At 52.1% G+C, this 26,344-nt stretch overlaps 1 protein-coding gene across 9 annotated transcripts in view; it reads right to left on the reverse strand.

The window, feature by feature from the left end:
- Nucleotides 1-256: 256 nt before the first annotated feature.
- The window catches only part of RANBP10 (RAN binding protein 10), an 87,321-nt gene continuing 61,233 nt past the window's right edge, over nt 257-26,344 (reverse strand). For 2 of the 9 annotated variants that reach the window (XM_074027394.1, XM_074027393.1), the window contains 11 exons: nt 21,003-21,313; nt 14,502-14,524; nt 11,739-11,923; nt 8,666-8,778; nt 7,084-7,192; nt 6,824-6,972; nt 6,424-6,628; nt 5,532-5,653; nt 4,932-5,077; nt 4,515-4,626; nt 3,192-3,753 (listed from right to left, as the gene is read on the reverse strand). In XM_074027394.1, coding sequence (XP_073883495.1) covers nt 3,623-3,753; nt 4,515-4,626; nt 4,932-5,077; nt 5,532-5,653; nt 6,424-6,628; nt 6,824-6,972; nt 7,084-7,192; nt 8,666-8,778; nt 11,739-11,827 — 1,176 coding nt within the window. In that variant the 5' untranslated portion in view covers nt 11,828-11,923; nt 14,502-14,524; nt 21,003-21,313 and the 3' untranslated portion in view covers nt 3,192-3,622. Of the gene's footprint in view, nt 3,754-4,514; nt 4,627-4,931; nt 5,078-5,531; nt 5,744-6,423; nt 6,629-6,823; nt 6,973-7,083; nt 7,193-8,665; nt 8,779-11,738; nt 11,924-14,501; nt 14,525-21,002; nt 21,314-26,344 lie in introns of all 9 variants that reach the window. The other 7 variants (XM_074027396.1, XM_074027398.1, XM_005592289.5 and 4 more) reach the window with 6 other exon arrangements.

The following is a 26,344-nucleotide window of genomic DNA, read 5'->3' on the forward strand; positions in this document are numbered from 1 at the left end:
CACTGCTCCCAGGCTCTTTAGGTGAATTTGCTACTTTTTCCTTGTCTAAGATGAAAGCCATTTCAAGAGAGAACTAAGGTTTAAGTACCTGTCCTCTTTGGGGTCTTACAAATACAGTTTCAAGGGTCCTTGAGGAAGGCACCTAAGGGCCTGGGCACTTGAGAGGCTGGGAAGGGCCCAAATCCTTTAGGACAGGATGTGTCATAGAAGGGGTGCCAACCTCAATAAGACTCAAAACAGACCATACACACATGACTGCTCATGGATGTGTATTTTAATAAAAATAATTCTGTCAAAATACAACAGGAGTTTTTTTTTTTTTAATCTCTCAAGTACAATTTTAATAAGATGTTTTGTTAGAGTTCTCTCTCCATCCTCCCACACCCACAAGTTTCATGCTAATGCCAAGTATCAACTCTCGAGGACAAAGGCAAAACCAGTGTGCACAATGTGGAGGATGTCTGTTTCAGCTGTAGTTACTAATGGAGGAAAACCCGATGCAAAGAGGCAAGTGCCTGAGGCAGCCAGAGGCCACAGTCTGGCCACAGGTCTGGGTGCATGAGACTGGCAGTCTAGTAGGGCTCCGCTGCCTGGCTGCCACACGGGTGCATACCTGAGTTGTGAGCAACCAAAGGAACTTTCAGCTCTGACAGTTCTCTGCCTTATCTTCTTTGTGCTTGCTTAAGGAGTGGGAAGGCGCTGGGTGGCCAGGCAGTCCCCACTTCTGTCTCGTGGTGTCCGTTTTCATGGCCTGCACCCAGCCACAGACCCATGTGGATGGGAATGGGGGTTCTGGCTTGCTATGAGTGCCAGTTTTTGCTCTGGAAGGAGTGACCATTTGGTGCCGCAAGGGGAAAGTGAGTAGGGAAGGCTGCTCCCCAGAGCTGGACAAACCAAGAAAGCCAGGTCTTCCTCCTGCCGCCACGAGTCAGGTCCAGCCCTTCACCAGGGCTCCCCCAGGTGCCTTTCCCACTCTAGGCTCCTGGAAGCAGGCTGGTAGGACTGGATGTGCATAAGGGGCACCTCCGGCTGGCAGGCAGGCCTGGACTCTCAGCAAGAGAGTGGGCTCAAGCAGCTTGGTTTTGGCCCTCTCCACAGCTTGTGGGGCAAAGACTTATGTCCCAAAGGTGAGCTGCCCAACTGGGACAGAGAGCCCCTCTGGAGAGGAACAGAGTAAACAACTTGGACTCAGCTGAAACAGTGAGATAAGGCACAGAAAATGGGGAGGTGGCCATGGGTACCGAGTGCAAGCCAGGCAGACACCCAACCCCATGCAGCACACAGCTGTCCCGAGCCCTCCTGGGCCCTCTCAGCCACTCCACAACCTAAGCTCAGGCACCCATCCTCATCCCTGACACAACCCTGAAGGTAGCAGCTTCTCACATACTGCGGGAGGGCACATCAGCCTAACCCCTCATGGGGCTTATCTGCCATTCAGTTTCAGGACTAAATAAACAGTGTTGCCCAACCCACAGGGATAAGGGATAGTCTCGGCTCGGCTACTAATTTGCTGTGTGACTTTAGCCAAGTCACTTAATCTCCTGGGTCTGTTTCCTTATCTGTAGCAGGAGAGGAATGGGGGAGATGTTCACTGAACCCCATTCCAACTGCAAAAGCCTGTGGTTTCAATTCCCAATCCTGCTAGGCTGTGATCATTTTAACAGCCTGATATTTCCAACCTCTGGGTTTGGGAGCTAGGTAGCCCCAGGCTGTCACAAGAGATGAATTTCCTTTACGGACAGGACACCTCCTAACAGGCCATGGTCTATGGGCCTGCCAGCCCCAAGGACCAAGAAAAAGCAGCAGCTATAGGATCATTTCCCAAGGCAGAATTCTGAGAGCACAGGGCCCAAGGCCCTGGCCCCATCACCAGCAGTTGGTCCAATTCAATCATTTTTCTTGTTGCCCAGCTGTGGGCCCAGTGAGGCCTGGTGAGCAATGAGTATCTCAGGCTACACCAACCATTCCCATGTCCACCAATATGGAGCAGGAGCTTGCACAGCCCAGATTCAGGCAGGGACTGAAAGTTCAACTTCTGGCCTTGCCATGGCTGCCCCTACTCTTTGCATGGGCGGCTTCTGCACTCCCCTCACACTGTGAAGCACGTATGATAATTCCAGCCCGTCCTGGTGCTCCTCTGTGTAGGCTTCCTCCCTTTCCTCCTCCAGGGCAGCCAGTCCTCTCCACAGATGGGCCACCCCAAGTCCTGGCAACCATCTCAGCCTTTCCTTTTCTTATTCCCCAATGGTAGCGGGACCATTTTTACTCCGCCAGCTGTGAGGATCTATCTGAAACAGCTGGTGGGACATCTGTAAAGCTGATGGAGTCCCATCCTCTGGCCAGCAAATACTCCCAACAGTCTTTCCTAAGACTGGCTAGGGTCCAGCTGCAGGGAGCTGTCTGGTACAGTGGCAGTGAAGTCTGGCCTAGGGGGATCAAGGATTCCAAACACTCCCTGGAGTAGCAGCCCAAGAACCTGCCTCCACAAGGTACTGGTTTCTCAACAGAAAGCATCCATTCTCTCAGAGCTGTGCAGAGAGGGTGAAGATCCAGGCAGGAAGAAAGCAGCCCCTGTACTCAGGGGCCTCTGTCCTGGGAATGGAGTCTTCTTTCCGGCAGCCTGACACACAGAAGCTCTCAGGACGAAGGCAGGTAGTTTCCAGGCAATCAATTTAGAGTAAATGTATTATTTGGCCATCTTAACAACAAGGGAAGGTAGGGTATTGAAAAGGGAGGAAAGGGGAGCAAGGCAAGCAGTGGGAGGTGGGGTAGAGTGGTAGATAGTGTGCTGGCCAAGGACCCTCTACCTCTGCTGTGTGGCCCTGGGTCAAGTTATCACTTCTCTGGACCCTTGGCCCTGTAGTTCTCTGCTCTGTCCAGCTCTCAGGGGCCTAGGGACCCACAGTTCTTGGGGTGCTATAAACCAACATAACCATGCCCACTAAGTGGCCCACCAAACCCTATTTGGGTTTCCTAGGCTGCAGCTTGGCCTGTGACTCAAAAAAGGGGGAGCAAAAAATAAATCACTTGGCTGAGGTGACAAAGATGATTCTTTTTTAATGAGTTGGACTCAAAGAAAACATGGTGCCTGGACAGCCTCACCCAAGAGGTGCTGGACCACTAATGCTACGATAAATACTGTCTTTTTTTTTAATATATATATATTTATATATATATATATAAAAATCTCATTTGTTTTTTATTTATGAAAATAATAAGCTATCACCAACTTGGATAGGCTTCATCACTAAATTAGCAGAAACCAGCTCAGCACAAACTCTTCAGAGATAAATACTGGTGGCTCAGTCAGGAGAAAAAAAATTTAAAAACCCCAACCCCTCCTCAAAACAAACCCCCCCCTTTCAAAATAGAAGGCGCTACATGAGAGTAACCAGCCAATACTGTGTCACAGGCCGCTGCACGTGAAGGGGAGAGAGAGAGACTGGGGGGTGGTGGGCAGAGAAAGGAAGGAAGGAAGGAAAGGGAGAGGAGAAAAGGCCAGGCAGGAGGAGTGGACTCTGTCCATGGCTTCCCAGTCCCTGCACCAGGTGCCTATGGAGGGCAGGGCAGCTCCAGCCCTGGGGCCAGCGGAGGGCCAGCCGGAGCCAGCCAGCACGGTCAGCTAGTGCAAGTAGTCGTCGACTCTGGCAAAGGAGCAAGAACCCAGGCCTGCTCGGGCCATGAGCCGGAGACACTCAGATGCCTGGCCCAGGGCGAGCATCAGAGGGGGCTGCTTTGGCAGGTTCTGGGACTCTGTGGAGGAAAGAAAAGGCCTGGTCACTGCCCTGCCCAGGGTTTGGGCCCAGGTCAAAGTTCCCTTGGGAGTGGAAAGAGGGGGCAGTAGACAGATTCTCTTGGAACAGAGTGTTCAGTACCTCTGTGTAAGTGTGTCCCAGCCACCAGGCCATGGCCCTGAGGTCATGCCAGGAACCTGAGGTCCTTAGCCCAGTGTAGAGCACTGGGCTGGCCTGGGCCCACCGCCATGGCCTAGGACCCATCATGAACTCAGCTGGGCAGATGGAGGTCAGGGTTTAGGTTCAACCATGGGAGCCCAGGAGTCCTGAGTCACCAGAGAGGGCCTATGCAGAGCCTGCTGCCCCAGTGTGGACAAACAGCTCTTACTGGGACCAATTGGGGTTAGGAGTGGGAACCACTCAGGTAGCCATGGGCCAGCTTCTGTTTTTGTTAGATCCACTCACCTAGGCCAGGCATGGTGGCTCACACCTGTAATCCCAGCACTTTGGTGGGCTGAAGCAGGCAGATCACCTGAGGCCAGAAGTTCAAGACCAACCTGGCCAACATGGCAAAACCCCATCTCTACAAAAAATACAACTAGCCAGGCATGGTGGCATGCACCTTAGTCCCAGCGACTCAGGAGGCTGAGGCACGAAAATCGCTTAAACCCGGGAGGCGGAGGTGGAGATTGCGGTGAGCCAAGATTGTGCCACTGCACTCCAGCTTGGGCTACAGAGCAGATTCTGTCTCTAATAATAATAAAAAATAGATTCACTCACCTAAAATGGCGCTGTTGAGGGCAGCACACACAGGTTCCCTCTGGATGGGGTCAAGCTGCTGGCCTACTGGGCAGCTCCAGGGGTCTGAGTATGCCAGCAGGCTGAAGGCATCCTATAGAACAGGGCATTCTTGAGAGGACTGTGGCACACACCATAGCCCGCCCTGCTACCCATGGCTCCAGAGGGAGACAGGGCCCTGCATGATGCCCAGCCTGGAATGTGGGGTGTAGGGTCGAGCAGGGCTATACTCTCCCCAGAGCCTGGACACGCATGTCCAGTGGGCCCAGATGCCCCACTTCCCTCTGCAGACCTGGCTGGAGCCCACTCTTTCCTGCTGCCCCCTGGACTCTCCCAGAGCCACCCTGCCCCCAACACCAAATGGGGCCTGCTCTGCATGAGGTCTGGCTCATCCTGTACCTGCAACATCTCTGTGTGGGCCAAATTATTGCCGTACTCCCGGCCCAACTGCTCACTCAATGCCTGCAACTCACGGCCAAACAGAATGATCCTTTCTGTGGCAGCCTGGTTGCCCCCGCAGAGCTGCCGCCGAGGATGCCCGTCATCTGCATCCAGAACGCAGTGGAGAATACATTAGGAGAGGTGAGGAGGGAAGGGCAGGACTGGGGTGGGGCAGGAAGGACTGGGAGGAACAGGTAAGGCAGCTACAGTTGAGGCATTCTTCTCTTCGTCCACCTGGCACACAGTCTAGGGTTCAGGGAGGACTTGGAAGCTGTCCCTCTTCCCAGCCCGCACAGACGCAGGGTGCTCATTAGGGTGGCCACGCTCTCGAACACACTCTAGCCTCAAACACAGGTGGTCTTGGCACAGGCCAGGGCCTTCGTACATTTGGAGCCACCTCAAGGACCCATCCACAATTGGCTAAGGAGGCAGTGGACAAGGTCTGGCTGGAGCTTCTCAAGATGCCAAAGCCTGCCTAGCCCAGCTCCTCCCAGGGGAAGAGGGCACCCAGACTGCACACTGCCCTCAAAGAATAGCACACCAGGCCGTGGCTCTCACCCATGCTGGACTCATCCGTCTGCAGGTCCTCATGCTTGTAGGCACCGTTAACAATGCGCGTGGACATGCTTCCTAGCACACCGTTGGGGTAGTGCTCTGCCTCCATCTCCATCTCACTGTCGCTGTGGGGAAGGGTTGAGGTGGGAGTTGGCCCAGGGGGTGTGGTTGGAGCTGCCTGGTTGGGCCTCCTTTCAGGCTATAGCCATGGGTTGCTGTGGGTAAACCGAGGACCCCCCAGGAACATGAAAGGACAGCTCAGGCTTCCAAGTCTTCAGCACTTGACCCCTACTGTGACACCAGCTATCCTCAGAGGCCTGTCACCTGATTCCCACCCTTGTCCCAGTGCTGCCTCTGTGATTTTCCCGTCCCTGGCCCTCCTCTGAGTTCACACACCTCTTCTACATATTCCCCAACCTACTGACTGGGCCCCATGGCCCCCATGGGCATCTCTGTGGCCTTGGTTGGGAGCCAAACCCAGGTCAGCCTTGAGGTGTATCTGGGGATGCTGAGAGCCACCTAGAGCTCTAGCCTGCAGCTTAGCTTCCCCTGCCTGCCCAACCTGGCTGTCTATAAAGCCAGAGCCAGGGAAAGCTCCCTCATGATGGACCCTGAGGGTTCTCACAGGCCCGGCCTCTTTGGAGGAGACCACATCCTCAGCCTGGTATCACTGGAGCCTCTGGAGAAAGCCAAGGCCAAGGAAAGTGCAGCTAAATCGTGGGGAGGACTAGAAGCCAGAGCTGACATCTGGCCCAGTGGGCCAAAAGCTAGGACTCCAGGCACAGACCTGAGATGGAGGCTGGGGGTGAAGGGAAGGGCACTCAAAGGATAGACTGCAATGGGCCCAGCTGGCATGGGGCAGAAGGCAGAGGAGGAAGCAGAGCAAGGCAGGCACCTGGTCTCCTGGTTACTGGTACTGCTGTGGGGCTGGGACTTGGTGGAGTCTGTTGAGTTGGACTCGGAGTAATTGATGGAGGATGGGGAAGAGGAGGACGAGGAGGAGGAGGACGAGGATGAGGAGCTGGGTGCAGGGTATTTACTGTGGTTCTGTTTGCTCTTGGTGGACACGACGCCATTGCTACAGCTGGGACTGTCTGCTCCTAGAAGCCAGGGGGACAGTCAGAAGAGGAGGGGCAGCTTGCCCTCAAGTGGAGCCCCAAGAATAACCACAGTGGTCCCATTTCCCTTCTCCCAAATCCAGCAGCGAGCCCGGAGCCCAGCCCAGGAAAGGGTATGTGGGGTGGCCTCTCTCCTCCACACCAGTTCTTCCCAGAGCCCTCTGGAGAGTGGCTGACCTGTGTTGTGCATGTGGGAACTACTGGGGCCATGTCGGGGGCTGAGGCTGGGGGAGCCAGGGTAGCTGTCCTGGGACTTGGGGCTTCGGGAGCTCAAGCTGCGGACCTCACTGTCCGTCCCATTCACCATCTCCACAAACTGCCGGCACCTGCGGAGGGAGCGGAGCAATAATGCTCTGGTTGTGGTCCAGGCTGACGTTCCCATCACCAGCTGAGAGGGGCTGGACTCTGGGGGAGCTGGGGTCATGCCCAAGACTTACTTGAGCATGAAGAGGAGGTTGGGGTTGTGCTCCAGCAGCCCTGGGTAGAAGCGCTGGGTGGTCTCGATGGCCTCGCCCACACGGCCCTCCAGCACCAGCTTCTGGATCTCTGCAGGGTGCAAGAACACAGCAGTGAGCAAGGGCTACAGACCTCTCCCACAGCCACATGCCTGGGATGCTGCCAGCCTCAGGGCAGGGGCCGGCCATGATCAGATGGGCTGGCTCAGAGTGCCTCGCCAGCTTGAAATGCTCACAGGAGAGGAGGCTGGAGAAAGAACCTGACTGCCCAGCCCAACAGATCCTGGTTTCTGCCAAGCGTCAGAGTCCTCAAGAATACGGGGAAGATGGAGGGGAAACTCAGTCCAAAGGCAGGAGGGTAAATGTGGAGGCCTGTTCCTGCAAGGCACATGGTGCCAGGAACCTGGGGGCAGGGTAGGGCCCCAGCTGGGGCAGCATGATCTGGGGATGGGCACCCAGGCAGCTTGGTGGCCTGAGGGGCTCCTCTTCAGATACACTCCTCTCTTTCCAGGCCTCACAGGGTAATGGCAAGGAAATCACACTGGTTTCTGATCAGGGTTGTGCCTGGTGGTCTTCAAGGGCTGCAGCATGCCCCCTGCTGGGAGAGGAGGCCATCCTCCTCATGCTGGCACCTCTGACGTTGACACCTCTCAGGCCATCAGCATCTTGCTGCTGCCTTTTTGCTCTTGCCATGGGGCCTCGTGCATCTCGCTGGGAGCAACTTCAGGGTCTGAGGCTGTCATTCATAGATCCCAAGTCTGGGATCCCTTTCTGTCTGGCTGAACACAGCTTCTCTGGGAGACAGAAACATGCATATACAGAAGAGACAGCAGGCTCGGAAAGGGGCAGGCAGGCACTCACACACACGCATATCCACACCCACTCGCCCTCACTCTCCTTTTCTCCTTCTAGCTCCTCGCTGGGCTCTTTTTCCACTTTTCCAACACCGCTCCTTCCATGAAAGAGCCTCCAGATGCACAGCATCCAGGCCAGCATCAACACTGGGAGAGCTCTGGCGAAGCGAGGACTCTAGGTGGTCAGCAAAGGGCAGGACCAGAGGTGGGGAGCGGAGAGCAGTGCCCCCATAGCAGTCATTGAGCACTGGCTTTGCCCTGTCTGACCACTTCAGTCCCCTCTCTGGCTAAGAATAAGCAGAACTACTAAGGCTGAGTAAATGGTGAGAAAGGCAGAGAGTTTGGTAACAGGCAAACAGTCTTCCTGGAAGACCATGAACAGGAGGCTGAGAGGAATCCAGGATTCAGAGGGGAAGGAAACAAGCAGGGAGGAAATGGAGGAATGGAACCAGCCATGCCAGGGCCTGGCCTGCGCCCAGCCTTCAGAATATGCATTAGGGAGGCTGCCCTGAGATGTCTCCGTCTTGCCAACTGTCCATCGGGGCAGTGCCATCTTGAAGGTGGGACAGGAACATGGCCTTGGGCTGCAGGCTGGTCATGAGGACCAGAGCTGAATGGACTCCTGACAGGTGAACCAGGGTTGGCATGAGCCAGAGAGCAGAGTTAGGGACAGGTGAGGGAGGAAAAGGGGAAAGCAGAATAAACCTTACTTTGTCTGTTCTTTATGGATGCCTGTTCTTCCTGAATCGGGGTTTCAGTCATTCGAGCAAAAGCTGTGGCTGTGGCACAATACCCATGATGCACGAGGTAAGATGAGACCATGCTAGAAGAAAGGAAGAGCTTCAGGTGACACTCAAGAACTGCACTTCTCAATGACCACCTGATGGACTCAGGGCAGATTACCTCCCCCAGAGGTCTCCCTAAACACATCCTGGAGGTGTAACCTCCACAGAATGAGAATAAAGGGGCTGAAACAAAATGAAAACTTCCCCCATGGTGCCCCGTGGTCACGAAGTCAGGCTGCGGAGGGGTTGTTCACCTGTGTGCCCACAGTTCAGAGGAGTGGCTGCAGTTTCTCTGAGACATGCTGCCCACAAGTAAGCGAGTACGATAACAGAAGTACACACACAGGCACACTCCTCACAGGTGGCTGCCTCTTTGGGAACTGCAGCAAGCCTACGGGGCCAATGGTCTCACTGATAGCGTCCCAAAACTGCAGCCAGTCAGGTAATCTGGCAGCTTCCCAGACAAGATGCATGCCACATGCACACCTTCTACAGACACAGGAGCCCCTCTGCAGGCTGTGCCATGTACCTGACAGAAGCATTTCAGTCCCCCAGGTGAACCTGCCCTCAGCAGTTCCAGCTCTAGTGAGTGAGTGATGGGAAGCTAACTCACAACACAGAGTTACACCATGATATGCCACAAATCAGGGGCCCAAGAAGCCAAGCGATCAGGCTGATTTTGCCAGGCAGAGATAGGCAGCAGCAGGGCCAGTGGGAACACAGTCACTGGGAAATGGTCTGGAGGAGTCTGACTCCCAGTAGCCATTTTACCCCAGCAGAAGCTGGCTGAACAGTGGCACATGTGTGTACACATATAGAGCAGAGGCTGAACCCTCGAATCTGATGTGTACAGGAGTGAACACCTTGGTGTGTGCATGTATCTGATGTCATTACTGTAACTCTAAACACAAATGTCTGAAGGGTTGTCAGGTGGAAGGCACAGAAGTTTGGGTGTGTGTTCTCTCAGGCTTTAAGGGGTAAATGAGATAATACACATAAAGTACCCGGCAGGAAGAAGTCCATAAATAAGACTTCTTCTTATTATGAAATGATATATTACATAATATTATAGTATAAATAATAATTATCAGCTGGGCGTGATGGCTCATGACTGTCATCCCAGCACTTTGGGAGGACAAGGCGAGAGGATCACTTGAGGCCAGGAGTTCAAGACCAACCTGGCCATCATTGCAAGATCTCATCTCTACTTTAAAAATAATTATTGGCTGGGTGTAGTGGCTCTCGCCTGTAATCCCAACACTTTGGGAGGCCGAGGCAGGCAAATCACTTGAGCCCAGGAGTTTGAGACCAATCTGGGCAACATGGTGAAACCCTTCCCCACAAAAAATACAAAAAATTAGCCATGCATGGTGGTGTATGCCTACAGTCCCAGCTACTCAGGAGACTGAGGTAGGGGAATTGTTTGAGCCCAGAAGGTCGATGCTGCAGTGAGCCATGACTGTGTCACTGCACTCTGCCTGGGCAATACAGTAAAATCCTGACTCAGAAAAAAGTAAAGTAAGTATAATTATTATTATTATACCATATTATTATTATAAACACAAGGGGAAATATGAAAAATTCTTTACCTACAAGAGGGTTACCTACACAAGTAAAAGAGAGGAAATTACCAGACCTTCCACTAGAGGAAGCCAGCCAAAAGGCGTGTGACAAATTTGTCTCTGTGATAACATAGCCATTATCAATATTCATTAAATGAAGTTATATAAAACCATAGTACACAAATTATATGCAGGTCTTGGCAAATGCTACATATGAACACACACAAGCACATGGATACACACATGGAAACAGAAACACCTATGTGCTATGCCGGACATGGTAGCACATGCCTGTGATGCCAGCTACTCAGGAGGCTGAGGTGGGAGGATCACTTGAGCCCAGGAGTCCAACCTAGGCAACATAGTGCGACTCCATCTCAATATTTTTTTAAAAACCCCGAAACAAAAACACATCCATGTGCTGAGCCGAGGCCCTGAAAACTGAGAGGATCAGTTCCTCCTCTACACAGACTTGGCATCTTCACCCCTCTCCTTGCCCATCCCACCAAGCCTGCTATGGGAGTGGCACTGTCCTGGCCATCCAAGGAAGTCCTTGTCATCTGCTCTGGGGGACTGGGAACAAGAGGCAACAATGCTGTTTTTCCTGGGGAAGGTCTGGCCACCTAGCCCCTGCCTCAGCCCATCCCTGGGGTCTGCCTCAAGGGACAAAGGCTGTACAAAGAAACCAGTGTGCACCCCAACCCCACCCCAAGGACCCTAGCACCCTGGTGCCTTTGCAGGGCAATGACCAGAGGTAGTGGAAGCCTAGCTGTTCCCCGTGCCCATCTGCCCATCCTTGGGAGCTAAGCTAACACCCACCTCCTGGCAGAGTGGGTACTGGTCACTGCCTCACTCAGGCTTGCAGCTGGCAAGTGCAAGAGAAACCCAAAGCTGGCCTCCCTTGGGAGTTCAGCGACACTGGCTTCCAGGACAGTCTGGGAATTAATCAGCCAAGGAGCTAGCTTAGCTGGTCCTAGGGAGGACTCCCTTCCTTCCACCACTGCTACAGACGAATGAGACTCAGCTGGATGCTGGGCCCTGTGAGGTGGCCTCAGGCCAGAGTCACGGCATCATGGATACTCCCTATGGTAGAAAAAGGGTCCACAAAGGAAGAGACCACAGGGCATCCTCTGCAAAACCCTCTGCAAAATGACCTGGTGAAGGAAAACAGCCCTGCTGGTGATCTTATATACAGGAACCTCCAATCTGGCTGAGAGGCAAAGGTTTAATTAGGAGTAGCCCGGAGAACTTGGCGGGAACTGTCCATCTGACGAGAGAGAAGCAGGAGAGCTGCAGGCTGAATCGCCCTGGGAATGTTTCCCAGAAAGGATCCACCCGCTGGAATTTTTAAGAACAGCTTGTAGCCCTACAGGCGCCTAGAGTGAAGTGGGCTGGGGTGGCGTGGGGGTGGGTAAGGGCGGGAGCAGGGCACTCACTTCTGCAGCACTGCCTGCCACTCGCCAAGCCGAGCACTGATGGGGAAGCAGTGGACCGTGCCCTGGACCTTGGCACGCCACTCCCGCATGTAGTCCTCAATGTCAAACAGGAAGGGCTGCTGACCAAAGTTGGCGTCCACAATCTCCCCAGGTGTCTGCAGGCCTACGGTGGGGTAGAGGTTGGCCTGAGGAGGAGAATGAAATGTCAGTCAGGCCCTAAGGGCAGTGGGGTGGTAAGGCCTCACCTCACCTCCATGGCTGCTGCCGCCCCATACTCGGGCTGGGAGAGTTGCAGCAAGGCTGGAGGAGGCAGGGCAGAGCCACCTCTGTCCACCTCCCTAGCAGAGACATTATGCCCCAAAGCTTGAGGGGAGAAAACAAAAGAAAAGCAAGCAAGGCACATCATGGAGAGTGTCCTGCCCTGCATCAGAGGCCTTTGTGTCCTCAAGGCCCAAGAACCCTTTCTGGAACTCAGTCAAGGCATACAGAGATGGGCTGGGCTCCACGACCCTGCAGACATGCCTGTGAAGGTCTGCTGCAATGGTGGATCATGGCTCCTCTCGGAAAGTTCCAGGGCCAAGGATCTCTCTGCCACAAAAAAATAGACACATGAGGCTGGGCACGGTGGCTCATGCCTGTAATCCCAGCACTTTGGGAGGCCAATTTAGGAGGATCGCTTGAGCCCAGGTTTTCGAGACCAGCTTGGGCAACGAAGTGAGACCCTGTCTCTACAAAAAATAAAAAAATAAAAATTAGCCAGGTGTGGTGGTGTGCACCTGTGATCCCAGCTACACGGGAGGCTAAGGTGGAAGAGGCTTGAGTCCAGGAAATTGAGGCTGCAGTGAGCTGCGATTCTGCCACTACAACCCAGTCTTGGTGTCAAGAGTGAGTCCCTGCCTCAAAAAAATAAAAAATAGATACACAATGGGGTAGGCAGAGATGGGATGACACAGGAAAGGAGGGAGGAGGGGAGCATGGCAAAAGGGAACCAGTGGTCTAGACCCCTGGTGCTGGCAAAGAGTGAAGAGAAGCTACCCTTCCTGTTAGACGCTTGCTAAGAGGAGGATCTTCTGGCCAGTAGGGTGTAGGGCTCCCTGCTTTCCACCTAGCCTCTGCCATGACTGGCTTTTGTCCAGTCCCTCCCTCACTTGATGGTTCCTGGGGCTCCCCGCTGCTACTATCCAGAGCCTCGCTAGCCTCCTCCCCACTGTCACTGCAGATGGTCTTCTTAGGGCCCTCAGTCCACTCTTCATCCCATGCTCAGGCCATGTTCCTTCCTGAGTACCATGCACTTTTTTTCTTTGAGACGGAGTTTCGCTCTTGTTGCCCAGGCTGGAGTGCAATGGCGCGATTTCAGCTCACCGCAACCTCCACCTCCTGGGTTCAAGTGATTCTCCTGCCTCAGTCTCCTGAGCAGCTGAGATTACAGGCATGCGCCACCATGCCCGGCTAATTTTGTATTTTTAGAAGAGACAGGGTTTCTCCATGTTGGTCAGGCTGGTCTTGAACTCCCGACCTCAGGTGATCTGCCCACCTTGGCCTCCTAAAGTGCTGGGATCACAGGCATGAGCCAGCGCACCCGGCTAACCATGCATTTTTGTATCTGCACAAGGTGTGGGACCTTTTCCTGTATGCTGGCTTCAGCCCACCATGGGCTCTGCACACAGAGGACCTCTCGCTTCCTTTTTTTCCCCTACCATCCTCCACACCACAGGCAAGGCCCACCTCCTCCAGAAAGCCTTCCCTGACCGTCACTGCCCACAATATCATCCCCCATACCTTCTTGCATGTGGATGCATACTGGCCATGCTCATGCCTGGTCATTTCATGTCACGTCCCCATAACTAGACTCTTCCCTAGCCAGGGTCAGCATTCTCCACCTGAATGTGCTCTTTGCCTAGGACCACAGCCTCTCTCTGGGGCTTCCAGGTAGGAGGGAAGGATTCTGAGCCAGAGACTGGAGGTTCTAACAGGACCCTGGGTGCTATGGTCTGGGTTTCAGAGGCCCATAAGATCACAAAGGCATTTCCTGGGGCATCACTGGGGTGTCTGGGATCCCAAAGCAGCCACCAGAGTCAGTAAACCTTCCTTCCTCCCAGAACCCAGCCAGAACACACAGAGCCAGGCCAGGCTCCCAGCATCCTGGGTGGAGGCACTGCATGTGATTAGGCCTGTGATGACTCATAATAAAGAGGTACTGGGGTACAGGTGTGGGATGGCTGGAGGTGAGGATACACCCTGAACTAAGCAAGCAGAAAACCCCATCCTTTTATAAGAAGAGAAGACCCCACAAAGCTCACCTCTCTGGCTTGGGGGTGCCCTAGGTAGTAGCAGATGAGTTCCCCTAGGGCACTGGCTTTCCTCAGGGATCTCTGATGGGTATGTACAGGGACTGGGTTCCCTCACAGTTCAGGAATAATTCCCTACACTCTGCACCCCAGGTGACACAGAGCTGGCTTAGACCAGCTGAGCCATGGAGCTATCTTCATTCCACCACCCTAACCCCCCCAGGCCCACAGCTGCCTCTGGAAATGCCACAAATTACTGTCACCTGCTAAGAGTCGTAGGAAGACCAGACCTTGCTGCTGGAGAGAGAGGAAGGCCAGCAAGTGCCCCTCCTGGTACCCTCAAGCTGACAGCATGGCACACATCCCTGGTTGGGGAAAGAACCAGACTCCACACCCTGCACTTGCAGGTACCACCATGCCCACCCCAGTCAGCCCCCAGAAGCCCAGGAGGGGAAGACCCAATAGTAGTACTCACCGGGAGGTCTGTGAAGGCTATACCTGTGGGGGGAAAGGAACAGTTATCAGGGCCAGCCCCTGGGGCTACTCTGCCTCTGCACCCCATGGTGGAGCCAGTGCTAGGGCCAGGTATTGTTTTTTTGGTTTCTTGTTGTTGTTGTTGTTGTTTTGAGACAGAGTCTCCCTCTGTAGCCCAGGCTGGAGTGCAGTAGTGCGATCTTGGCTCACCGCAACCTCTGCCTCCCGGTTCAAGCGATTCTCCTGCCTCAGCCTCAAGAGTAGCTGAGATTACAGGTGCCCACCACCACACTCGTATTATATTTTTAGTAGAGACAGCATTTCACCATGTTGGCCAGGCTGGTCTTGAACCCCTGACCTCAAGTGATCTGCCCGCCTCAGCCTCCCAAAGTGCTGGGATTACAGGCATGAGCTATCGTGTCCGGCTGGGCAGGTTTTTTTTTTTTTTGAGATGGAGTCTCGCTTTGTCGCCCAGCCTGGAATGCAGTGGCGCGATCTCGGCTCACTGCAAGCTCTGCCTCTCAGGTTCACGCCATTCTCCTGCCTCAGCCTCTGAGTAGCTGGGAATACAAGCATCTGCCACTACGCTGGGCTAATTTTTGTGTATTTTTAGTAGAGACGGGGTTTCACCGGGTTAGCCAGGATGGTCTCGATCTCCTGACCTCGTGATCCGCCCACCTTGGCCTCCCAAAGTACTGGGATTACAGGCGTGAGCCACTGAGCCCGGCCCGGGCTAAGTAGTTTTAATCACACCATGACCTTCTCTTCACTGGCGGCCTGGCCAGAAGTGAAATCAGATGCTTAGGTAGGTGCACAGCTCTTCCACCCTCAAAGAAAGCCTGCTAAGGGGAACTAAATTCAAAAGATCTATCCCCTGCGGCCCTTTAGAAGGCCTGATTCTTCTCTTGATTCGACACATATTTATGGAAACCTATTGTGCATGCCAGATCCTTTTTTGGAAACAGGGTCTCACACTGTCGCCCAGGCTAGAGTGCAGTAGCACAATCTTGGCTCACTTCAACCTCTGCTTCCCGAGTTCAAGCAATTCTCCTGCCTCAGCCTCCTGAGTAGCTGGGACTACAGGCACATACCACCACGCCCAGCTAATACATATTTTTGTATTTTTGGTAGAGATGGGGTTTCACCATGTTGGCCAGGCTGGTCTTGAATTCCTGACCTCAAGTGATCTGCCCGCCTTGGCCTCCCAAAGTGCTGGGATTACAGGCGTGAGCCACCATGCCTCACCCCTTTTCCATCCATTACTTCGTCTGATCCTCATACCAACTTTGGGAAGCAGGCTTATCCCATTTTACAAAGGAGAAAAGTCTCAGAGGTTCGACAATTTGCCAGTAGTCATAAAGCTAGCAAAAGTGGTGGGGCTGGATTCGTTCCTAGTCCGATGCTCCAATGTCATCTCTAAGCTGACAGAGAAGCGGAAACAGGGAGGGTGGCAGCTGCCTATCTCCAGACCATACGCAGTCAGAGTCCTCAGAGGTTCCAAGCTGGCAAAGCGCAGGTTAACAATGGCCTGTGTGGGAGGATCTCTTGAGAACAGGAGTTCAAGACCAGCATGAGCAACACAGCGAGGCTCCGTCTCTACAAAATATATAAAATTAGCTGTGGTCCCAGCGACTTGGGAGGCTGAGACAGGAGGACCACTTGAGCCCTGCAGGTTGAGGCTGCAGTGAGCTAGTATGATTGTGCCACTGGGTTCCAGCTTGGGTGACAGAGCAAGACCCCGTCCCAAAAAACCAAAAACAAAAAATAGCTTGTCAAAAACCCTCCTGCCAAGAGAAGTGGCTGCATTTCTAGGGACCTCAGCTCTGAATTGGAAGTGAGAGTAGAGGGCAGTGGGACCCCAACTATATAAGCAAGTCACCAGAGCACCCATGTTATTCACATTGGGAAATGACTCAGGACCAGTGGAGATTCTCCCAAGGACTCAAAACCCTCTCATTTTTTAGATAAAGTCTTTTTTTTAAGATGGAGTCTAGTTCTGTCACCCAGGCTGGAGGGCAGTGGCGCGATCTCGGCTCACTGCAAGCTCCGCCTCCCAGGTTCACGCCATGCTCCTGCCTTAGCCTCCCAAGTAGCTGGGACTACAGGTGTCTGCCACCATGCCCGGCTACTTTTTTTGTATTTTTAGTGGAGACAGGGTTTCACCGTGTTAGCCAGGATGGTCTCGATCTCCTGACCTCGTGATCCGCCTGATTCGGCTTCCCAAAGTGTTGGGATTACAGGCGTGAGCCACCGCGCCCGGCCAAGTTCACGCCATTCTCCTGTCTCAGCCTCCCGAGTAGCTGGGACTACAGGATCCTGCCACCACGTCCGGCAATTTTTTTGTATTTTTAGTAGAGACGGGGTTTCACTGTGTTAGCCAGGATGGTCTCAATCTCCTGACCTCATTATCCACCCATCTCAGCCTCCCAAAGTGCTGGGATTACAGGCGTGAGCCACCGCGCCCAGCCCTAGATAAAGTCTTACATCTCCCAGAAGCTCCTGAGCTTTTGGCCTCAGAGGTTTTCAAACTGCTGATTCCTTAGAGATCTCCAGTCTGCTACTCCAACCCCTACCCAGAAAAGAAACTGAAGCCCTGCAAAATAGAACAGGTGAGGATCTGACAACAGGTCTCCCAGAAACCTGGCTGGAATCATGTCAGCCAGTGCATACCACATGCTTCCTTTCTGCTGGGCACTGGACTGAGTGTCTTATAAGGCACCATTCAATCCTTAGACAACCTTGGAAGATGTATACTGCCTCTGACACTAGGTCACATATGAAAAAACCAAGGTGCAGAGAGATGGTTTATATTCTTTGTTTGGCTATTTTGTTTGCTTCTCACTGAGGGATGCTCATAAGCCACATGGTCTGCCTGTCTGAGGCCACTTCTGGGCCCCACATGCACAGTCGGCATGACTCTGGCATGCTGGCAGGACTGAATCTGGAAATCTCTCTACCCAGGAGGAGACCCCAATGTCCACCCTCCAGGTCTGCCCAGGAGCTGCCCTCATGGATCTCAGCATGGCCAGGATATTGCTTACTCCAGGGCTCATGGAGGAGTCCCCAAGAAGCCTGGAAAATCCAAGCTCCATAAGTTATATGCAGTGTGACCTTTGGCGAGTATCCCAACCTCTCTGAGCTCATCTGAAAAAAAGAGATAATATCGATATCTCGACTTCAAGGAAAAAGGGAGAAAATGAGACATTCTGTGAAAGCTACTTCATGAACTCTGAGGTCTACATATAAGTCAGCTGCAGTAATGCCACAGGGTGAGGAAACTGCAACACTTTTGGTCAGGGGATGACTTACCCAGGCTTGCCCAACTCTGCCTCTCAATGGCACCCAGGAAGGATAAGGCCTTGAGGTGCTTCCAGGAGAATGAGGAAAGACGCTACTCCACCCACTACTGCACTAGACAAGGGCAACACTGCTCCTCCAGCCTGCAACGTCACTTTGATGGCAAGATCTGAGTTGGCCCACGGGAAGAAGGTTCAGGCAAAGATCCAGAATGCAAATAGGATAGCCAAACTTGCTGATAAGGAGTACCCTGAGTCAAACAGACATAGGTCAGGGACCTCTGAGGCTGAGAACATAAAGACCTTGTGGGAAAGCACAGAGCTGTGTGGAAATGACTCTGTGAGCACATGGACCCCTTGCAAATGAGACATCAGTCCGTATCTCTGTTCACTCATTCCTTCATCCTTCTACCAAGTATTTGCTGTCACAAGACTAGAGAAACAGCTGCAGAGCCTGGCCCTCAGATTCCAGCAAGAGAGATGGCATATGACTAACAATTATGCAGATAACTGACCAATAGTACATAGGGCAAGGGCTGTTGACAGAGGAAAGGAGCAGGGAGGCCAGAGGCAGGAGACATCATTCCGCTGCTGTAAAATGGGGAAGGGTTCGATTCTGAAGCACATTATTGATAGGATGGCTTGGGAAAAGGAAACAGGGACAGTGGAAGATTCACCACGCATTCTGTCACTCCAACTTCACTGCTTTCCCATTACATTTTGTGATCTAAAAATGCAGGGGACAGGCCATATCCCATTTTCAGTAAGGTTTCAATAATATCCATGTGGAAAAAATGGAAAAATATGAGCTTCAGGAACTGATTTTTTTTTTTTAATAGGGACCGGATCTCACCACTTGCCCAGACTCATCTCGAATTCCTGGGCTCAAGCCATCTGCCCACCTCGGCCTCTCAAAGTGCTGGGAATACAGGTGTAAGCCACTGCGCTTGACCAACTTAGTTATTCCTTTTTTTTTTTTTTTTTTTTGAGATGGAGTCTGGCTCTGTCGCCCAGGCTGGAGTGCAGTGGCGCGATCTCGACTCACTGCAAGCTCCGCCTCCTGGGCCCACGCCATTCTCTTGCCTCAGCCTCCCGAGTAGCTGGGACCACAGGTGCCTGCCACTGCGCCCAACTAATTTTTTGTATTTTTAGTAGAGACAGGTTTCACCATGTTAGTCAGGATGGTCTCGATCTCCTGACCTTATGATCCATCCGCCTTGGCCTCCCAAAGTGCTGGGATTACAGGCATGAGCCACCGTGCCCGGCCAACTTAATTATTCTTAAATGGCTGATGTCTCCCAGGACAAGCTCAACTGTACACTGAAGGGCTCAAATCTTAACCTTCTCTTCTTTCTATATTTTTTAACAACATCTTCATGAAAACATAAACACAAACAACAAATTTTAGATTCATACAAGACTGAAAAGGATATCAAATATTTGAGATAGAACAAGTAAGAACACAGAAAGTGCTGACAGGCTGGGAAAAAAGTCAAAATACTACTAGATGAAGTTTCATTACAAGATGTGTGAGGTCTTGGATGGGGGTCTATAAAAAGCATCCACTAAGGAGATGGGTTTCTAAAAACAGCCGAAGGGTTTGAGGTGACATTAAAGTGGCCATCTGCTCTCTATGGGACCTTGGGACTTGACTGACAAAGAGCTCATGGCCCTTTGGTGGTCCTGGTGCACATGAAGGGCCTGGAGGAGACAGATGCAGGTACAGAGGGAACAGCAGAGTCTGCCCCCATCCATGAGCAAAATGTGGACAAGCTGGAGGGATGTGAGGAAGGCAGCTATACAAGGGGGCCGGTGAAGGGGGGCTTGCATATAGGGTGAAAGCCCACAATAGTGGCCCCTGGGACTTTGATAGCAGAACCCAGAACCAAGAAATAGTTGGAGTCAGAGTGCCGAGTGGAGAGTGAAGAGCTGTCTTGAGGCCCTGGCCCACCCTCTACCCGCTAGCTCCTCACCAGCTGGTCACTAGCAACTGCAGCCAGGTGGTCATCAATTTCAGAGGAGGGTTTCTCTGATGTGCACCTAGGTCAGCTCAGTAGTGTCTGTGCTATGTTCTCGGCTGCCTAGCTACCAAGGCTTTCCTGCCAACTCTTAGCTGGGGCATCCAGTTGCCCTATTGAGGAATGCTGGCTCCTAGGCATGCAGCCCCAGCCATCAGCAATCCAATTCCCACTCAGGTGCCCTGATTCTAGCTGCGCTCATCTCCTGGAGAAGTCATAGAGGGGATGTGGAGAGTTGCAGCCACCTTTTTACTGACCCTCAAGCCAAGGGAAATGGGACTTCTAGGAGTTGGGTTCCAAGTAAAATGCCCCACTCCCTTTCCTGGCAGAGCTGCTGGCAGCTGGGCTGGTAGAGTTCTGCCAGTCCTCTCCTCACTATACTATTCCATTCTGGAGAACTAGGGTGTGTAGACTGGAGACCTCTGCAAACCCAGGCAGGCAGACCAGGCAGTTAGTCACCACCTCAGGGCCAATGTGGTCAAATACCAGTTAGCACCCAGTAGGCAAGGCATCAGAATAGCCAAAGTCTCTTCCTCTCAAGCCCTAATCCTAAATGTCTACGCTCGTACAGGAATGCTCCTTCCAGGGATCCCACAGGCCCCATCCTCTTCCACTGATTGCAATTTCTCCTGGGTTTCTTCTCCTGGTTAACAGCAATACCAATCCAGCCATTTTCCCACCTTGCCTTCTTGCAAGTGAACCCCATCTGTCACCAAGCCCTGCAAGGCCACAACTGGGCCTTTGTCCTGTATTCATCACTACTGCCTTACCTCAGGCTATCTGCCTCTTCCCCTGCTCTTTACTCTGGTCCATCCTTCATGGTTTCACCAGAAGCCTTTTTCAATGTAACTGCCCCAGCTGCTGCCCATTCACCAAGAACAGACCAGAGGTCTGGCCCTATCTGACTCCAGCCTGTTTACCTCCTGGACTAGTGCCACCCTCACTGCTGCTCCACAGCAACCAGCACCAAAGTCTGGGCCAAGTCACAGGCACGCAAACCATCATCACACAACCTATGCGAGGGTTCCCCAAACTTCTCATCAGATGCCAAACCTTGCTCCATCAAGTGCCACCAAAGCCAAGATCACGACCAGGATACTACTGCACTCTCAGCATCCTCCCCGGGCTGGATAAATGCAGCTGACCGGCTGGATGAACAAAGGCGTGCCCCTGCTACCCTCTATTCACCTGAAAGGGCTCCAATGCCTGGAAATGGTGCGGTACCCCAGAGCTCAGCAGAGGCGACACTGCCTTGAGCACTTGCCCCTGAGCCTCTCACCAACCAAAGTGGCTCCACAGAGCAGAGCCTCCAAGGTCCCTCATGCACACACCAAGGCTGTGGCCATTCTTGGTGTAGAAGCAGGTGCCATTGATGAGGTTGACGCAGCAGCCGATCACGTCTCCTGTGGTGAATGTGGGACCATAGGGCTGGCCAGTCCCCGAGGAGCAGAAGGAATGCCCATCGTCACCATGGTAACCATAGGAATGTTTGTCCCAACCTGTGGGGGAAGAGAGCAGCAATAACTGAGTAGGTATTTGAGGGAGGAACAAGACAGTCACAGAAGCCCACCCAGGTCTCTCAGCCTCTCCTCAGCCTGCCCCACCTCTGTCAGCACTCTTGGCTTCTAACAGAGCCACCAGTAGACAGAGTCTGGCTGTGAGTCCAGCAGGTGACCGCCCAAGTAGCTGATGCAGCCCCAAAGAGGAATGATCCCATGCTGTGGTTAACAGGATCAGTGACCCGGAAAGAACACACGAGAGGGTGGCACAACAAGGAGGTGGTCAGGGGAAGCCTTGTGAAGGAGCGAGAGCTGGAAGTGACCTTGGAAGTGTACCTGGCAGGTTGTTAAAAATGGTTTTTTGTTTGTTTGTTTGTTTTGAGATGGAGTCTCACTCTGTCGCCCAGGCTGGAGTGCCGTGGCGCGACCTCGGCTCACTGCAAGCTCTGCCTCCCAGGTTCATGCCATTCTCCTGCCTCAGCCTCTGGAGTAGCTGGGACTACAGGGACCCACCACAATACCTGGCTAATTTTTTTTTTATTTTTAGTAGAGATGGGGTTTCACCATGTTAGCCAGGATGGTCTCGATTTCCTGACCTCGTGATCCACCTGCCTCGGCCTCCCAAAGTGCTGGGATTACAGGAGTGAGCCACCGCGCCTGGCCAACGCCCAACTAATTTTTTTGTATTTTTAGTAGAGACGGGGTTTCACCCTGTTAGCCAGGATGGTCTTGATCTCCTGAACTTGTGATCCACCTGCCTTGGCCTACCAAAGTGCTAGGATTACAGGCGTGAGCCACCGCACCCGGCCTAAAATGTATTTTATATTGAGAATTAGTTTACACATAGTAAGATTCTCTCTTTTATTTATTTATTTTTTGACACAGAGTCTCCCTCTGTCACCCAGGCTGGAGTGCAGTAGTGTGATCTTGGCTCACTGCAACCTCCGCCTCCCAGTTTCAAGGGATTCTCTTGCCTCGGCCTCTGGAGTAACTGGGATTACAGGTGCCTAGCTAATTTTTGTATTTTTAGTAGAGACGGTGTTTCAACATGCTGGCCAGGCTAGTCTCAAACTCCTGACCTCAGGTGATCCTCCAGTCTCGGCATCCCAAAGTGCTAAGATTACAGACATGAGCCACCATACCCAGCCAATTCTCCCTTTTATTTATTTATTTATTTATTTTTTTGAGACGGAGTCTTGCTCTGTCACCCGGGCTGGAGTGCAGTGGCCGGATCTCAGCTCACTGCAAGCTCCGCCTCCCGGGTTCACGCCATTCTCCTGCCTCAGCCTCCTGTGTAGCTGGGACTACAGGCGCCCGCCACCTCGCCCAGCTAGTTTTTTGTATTTTTTAGTAGAGATGGGGTTTCACCATATTAGCCAGGATGGTCTCGATCTCCTGACCTCGTGATCCACCCGTCTCGGCCTCCCAAAGTGCTGGGATTACAGGCTTGAGCCACCGTGCCCGGCCAATTCTCTCTTTTAAACTGTACAATTCAAATGAGTTTTAACAAATGTGTACAGTTGAATTACCACCACCACAATCAAGACACAATCAAGACACAGAACATTTCCATCACTAAAGCTGAGCTTGGTCAAGATCAGCCTGGGACAACATAGTGGGACCTCATCTCTATAAAAAATTTTAAAAATAGTCCAGGGGCAGTGGCTCACACCTGTAATCCCTATACTTTGGGAGGCCGTGGCGGGTGGATCACCTGAGGTCGGGAGTTCAAGACCAGCCTGACCAACATGGAGAAACCCCGTCTCTACTAAAAATACAAAATTAGTCGGGCGTGGTGGGGCACACCTATAATCCCAGCTACTTGGGAGGCTGAGGCAGGAGAATCGCTTGAACCCAGGAGGCAGAGGTTGTGGTGAGCTGAGATCGTGCCACTGCACTCCAGCCTGGGCGATAGAGCAAGACTCTGTCTCAAAAATAATAATAATAATAAATTAGCCAGGTGTGGTGGTGCCTGCCTGTAGTCCCAGGTACTCAGGAGGCTGAGGTGGGCGGATTATTTAAGCCCAGGAGTTCAAGGCTGCAGTGAGCTATGATCATGCCAGTGTACTCCAGCCTGGGCAACAAAGTGAGACCCTATCTCCCCAAGGAAAGTTCCCTCAGGCCTCTTGGGAGTCAATTTATTCCATCTATCCCCAGTCCCTGGCAACACTGATCTGATGTGTTCCTATGGTTTTGCCTTTTCCAGAATTTCACATAAATGGAATCATAGAACATGAGGTGTCTTGCCTGGCTTCTTACACTTAGCACAATGCATCTGCAATCCATCCATGTTGTTAGGAGAAGCAGTGTTCCATTCCTTTTTATTGCTGAGTAGTACTCCATGTTATGGATACACCCCAGTTTTTCTGTCTGTTTATACACCAGTTGATGACACTTGAGTTGTTATAATTTTTAGCTATTATGAATAAAGCCAACAAATATTTGCTTTAAGGTATTTGCACAGACATATGTTTTCATTTCTCTTGGATAAATACTTACAAGTGGTATTGCTGGGTTATAAGATAAGTGTATGTTTAATTTGATAAGAAACTGTCAAACTGTTTTCCAAAGTGGCTGTGCTATTTTGCTTTCCAACCAGCAATGTATGAGTTCCATATCTTCTTCAGTATTTACTATTCTCAGTTTTTTTTAAATTTTGGCCTTTTAGTGTATATATAGTGGTTTTATTTTATTTTATTTTATTTTATTTTATTTTTGAGACAGAGTCTGGCTCTGTCGTCCAGGCTGGAGTGCAGTGGCCAGATCTCAGCTCACTGCAAGCTCCGCCTCCCGGGTTTACGCCATTCTCCTGCCTCAGCCTCCCGAGCAGCTGGGACTACAGGCGCCCGCCACCTCGCCTGGCTAGTTTTTTGTATTTTTTAGTAGAGACGGGGTTTCACCATGTTAGCCAGGATGGTCTCGATCTCCTGACCTCGTGATTCGCCCGTCTCGGCCTCCCAAAGTGCTGGGATTACAGGCTTGAGCCACCGCGCCCGGCCTATAGTGGTTTTGATATCACTGTGGTTTTAATATACATTTTCCCTATGACAAAATATATTGAGTATCTTTTAATGTACTCATTTGCCATCTATTTGTTGGAAAACTATTCAACTGTCTATTCAAATTTTTAACTCATTTTTTTTTTGGATTGTTTATTGTATTGCACTTGTTTATTGTATTGCACTGTAAAGGTTGATATATTTTAGATACAAGTCCTTTTATGTTCTGTGAGTATTTCTTCCAGTCTGTGGCTTATCATCATTTTTTTTTTGCGGGGGGTGAGAAAGGGTCTCACTCTCTCTTCTAGACTGGAATGCAGTAGCCCAATCTCAGCTCACCACAACCTCCGCCTCCCAGGCTCAAGGGATTCTCCTGCCTCAGACTCCTGAGTAGCTGGGATTACAGGCACACGCCACTACCACCAGGCTAATTTTTGTATTTTTAGTAGAGACAGGGTTTCGCCGTGTTGGCCAGGCTGGTTTCGAACTCCTGACCTCAAATGATCCACGTGCCTTGGCCTCCCAAAGTGTTGGGATTACAGGCATGAGCCATGGCCATCCAGCCTCATTTTCTTTTATTTTTCTTTACTTTTTTTTTAAGACGGAGTCTCGCTCTATCGCCCAGTCTGGAATGCAGTGGCGTGATCTCGACTCACTGCAAGCTCTGCCTCCTGGGTTCACACCTTCTCCCACCTCAGTCTCCCAAGTAGTTGGGACTACAGGCGCCCGCCACCATGGCTGGCTAATTTTGTTTTTGTATTTTTTAGTAGAGACGGGGTTTCACCGTGTTAGCCAGGATGGTCTCGATCTCCCAAAGGGCTGGGATTACAGGCGTGAGCCACTGCGCCCAGCCCTCACTTTCTTTTTTTTTTTTTTTTTTTTTTTTTGAGACGGAGTCTCACTGTGTCGCCCAGGCTGGAGTGCAGTGGCACGATCTCGGCTCACTGCAAGCTCCGCCTCCCGGGTTCACGCCATTCTCCTGCCTCAGCCTCCCGAGTAGCTGGGACTACAGGCGCCCGCCACCACGCCCGGCGAATTTTTTTGTATTTTAGTAGAGACGGGGTTTCACCATGTTAGCCAGGATGGTCTCGATCTCCTGACCTCGTGATCCGCCCGTCTCGGCCTCCCAAAGTGCTGGGATTACAGGTGTGAGCCACCGTGCCTGGCCCCTCACTTTCTTAATAATGCCTTTCAGGCTGGGCGCGGTGGCTCAAGCCTGTAATCCCAGCACTTTGGGAGGCTGAGGCAGGCGGATCACGAGGTCAGGAGATGGAGACCATCCTGGCTAACACGGTGAAACCCCGTCTCTACTAAAAAATACAAAAAACTAGCCGGGCGAGGTGGCAGGCGCCTGTAGTCCCAGCTACTCGGGAGGCTGAGGCAGGAGAATGGTGTAAACTCGGGCGGCGGAGCTTGCAGTGAGCTGAGATCTGGCCACTGCACTCCAGCTTGGGCGACAGAGCGAGACTCCGTCTCAAAAAAAAAAAAAAAAAAAAAGAAAATTAGCCGGGCGTGGTGGCGGGCACCTGTAGTCCCAGCTACTCAGGAGGCTGAGTCAGGAGAATGGCGTGAATGCACTCCAGCCTGGGGCACAGAGCAAGACTCCGTCTCAAAAAAAAAAAAAAAAAAATGTCTTTCAAAGGTGGGCTGTGATCGTGATTGGGACTGTGTTCACTCTCTAGATCAATTTGGAGAGAATAGATAGCTTAACAATATTAATTATTCTGGCCCGGCGCAGTGGCTCCTGCTTATAATCCCAGCACTTTGGGAGGCTGAGGCAGGAGGATTGCTTGGGCCCAGGAGTTTGAAGCCAACCTAGCCAATATGGTGAAACCCTGTCTGTAAAAAAATACAAAAAAAATTAGCCGGGTATGGTGGCGGGTGCCTGCAATCCCAACTACTCGGGAGGCTAAGGCAGGAGAATAGCTTGAATCTGGGAAGGTGGAGGTTGCAGTGAGCCAACATCATGCCACTGCACTCCAGCCTGGGCAACAAGAGCGAAATTCTGTCTTAAAAAAAAACGTGCATGGTA

The sequence above is a fragment of the Macaca fascicularis genome, chromosome 20 (assembly GCF_037993035.2).
Source record: "Macaca fascicularis isolate 582-1 chromosome 20, T2T-MFA8v1.1".
NCBI lineage: Eukaryota > Metazoa > Chordata > Mammalia > Primates > Cercopithecidae > Macaca > Macaca fascicularis.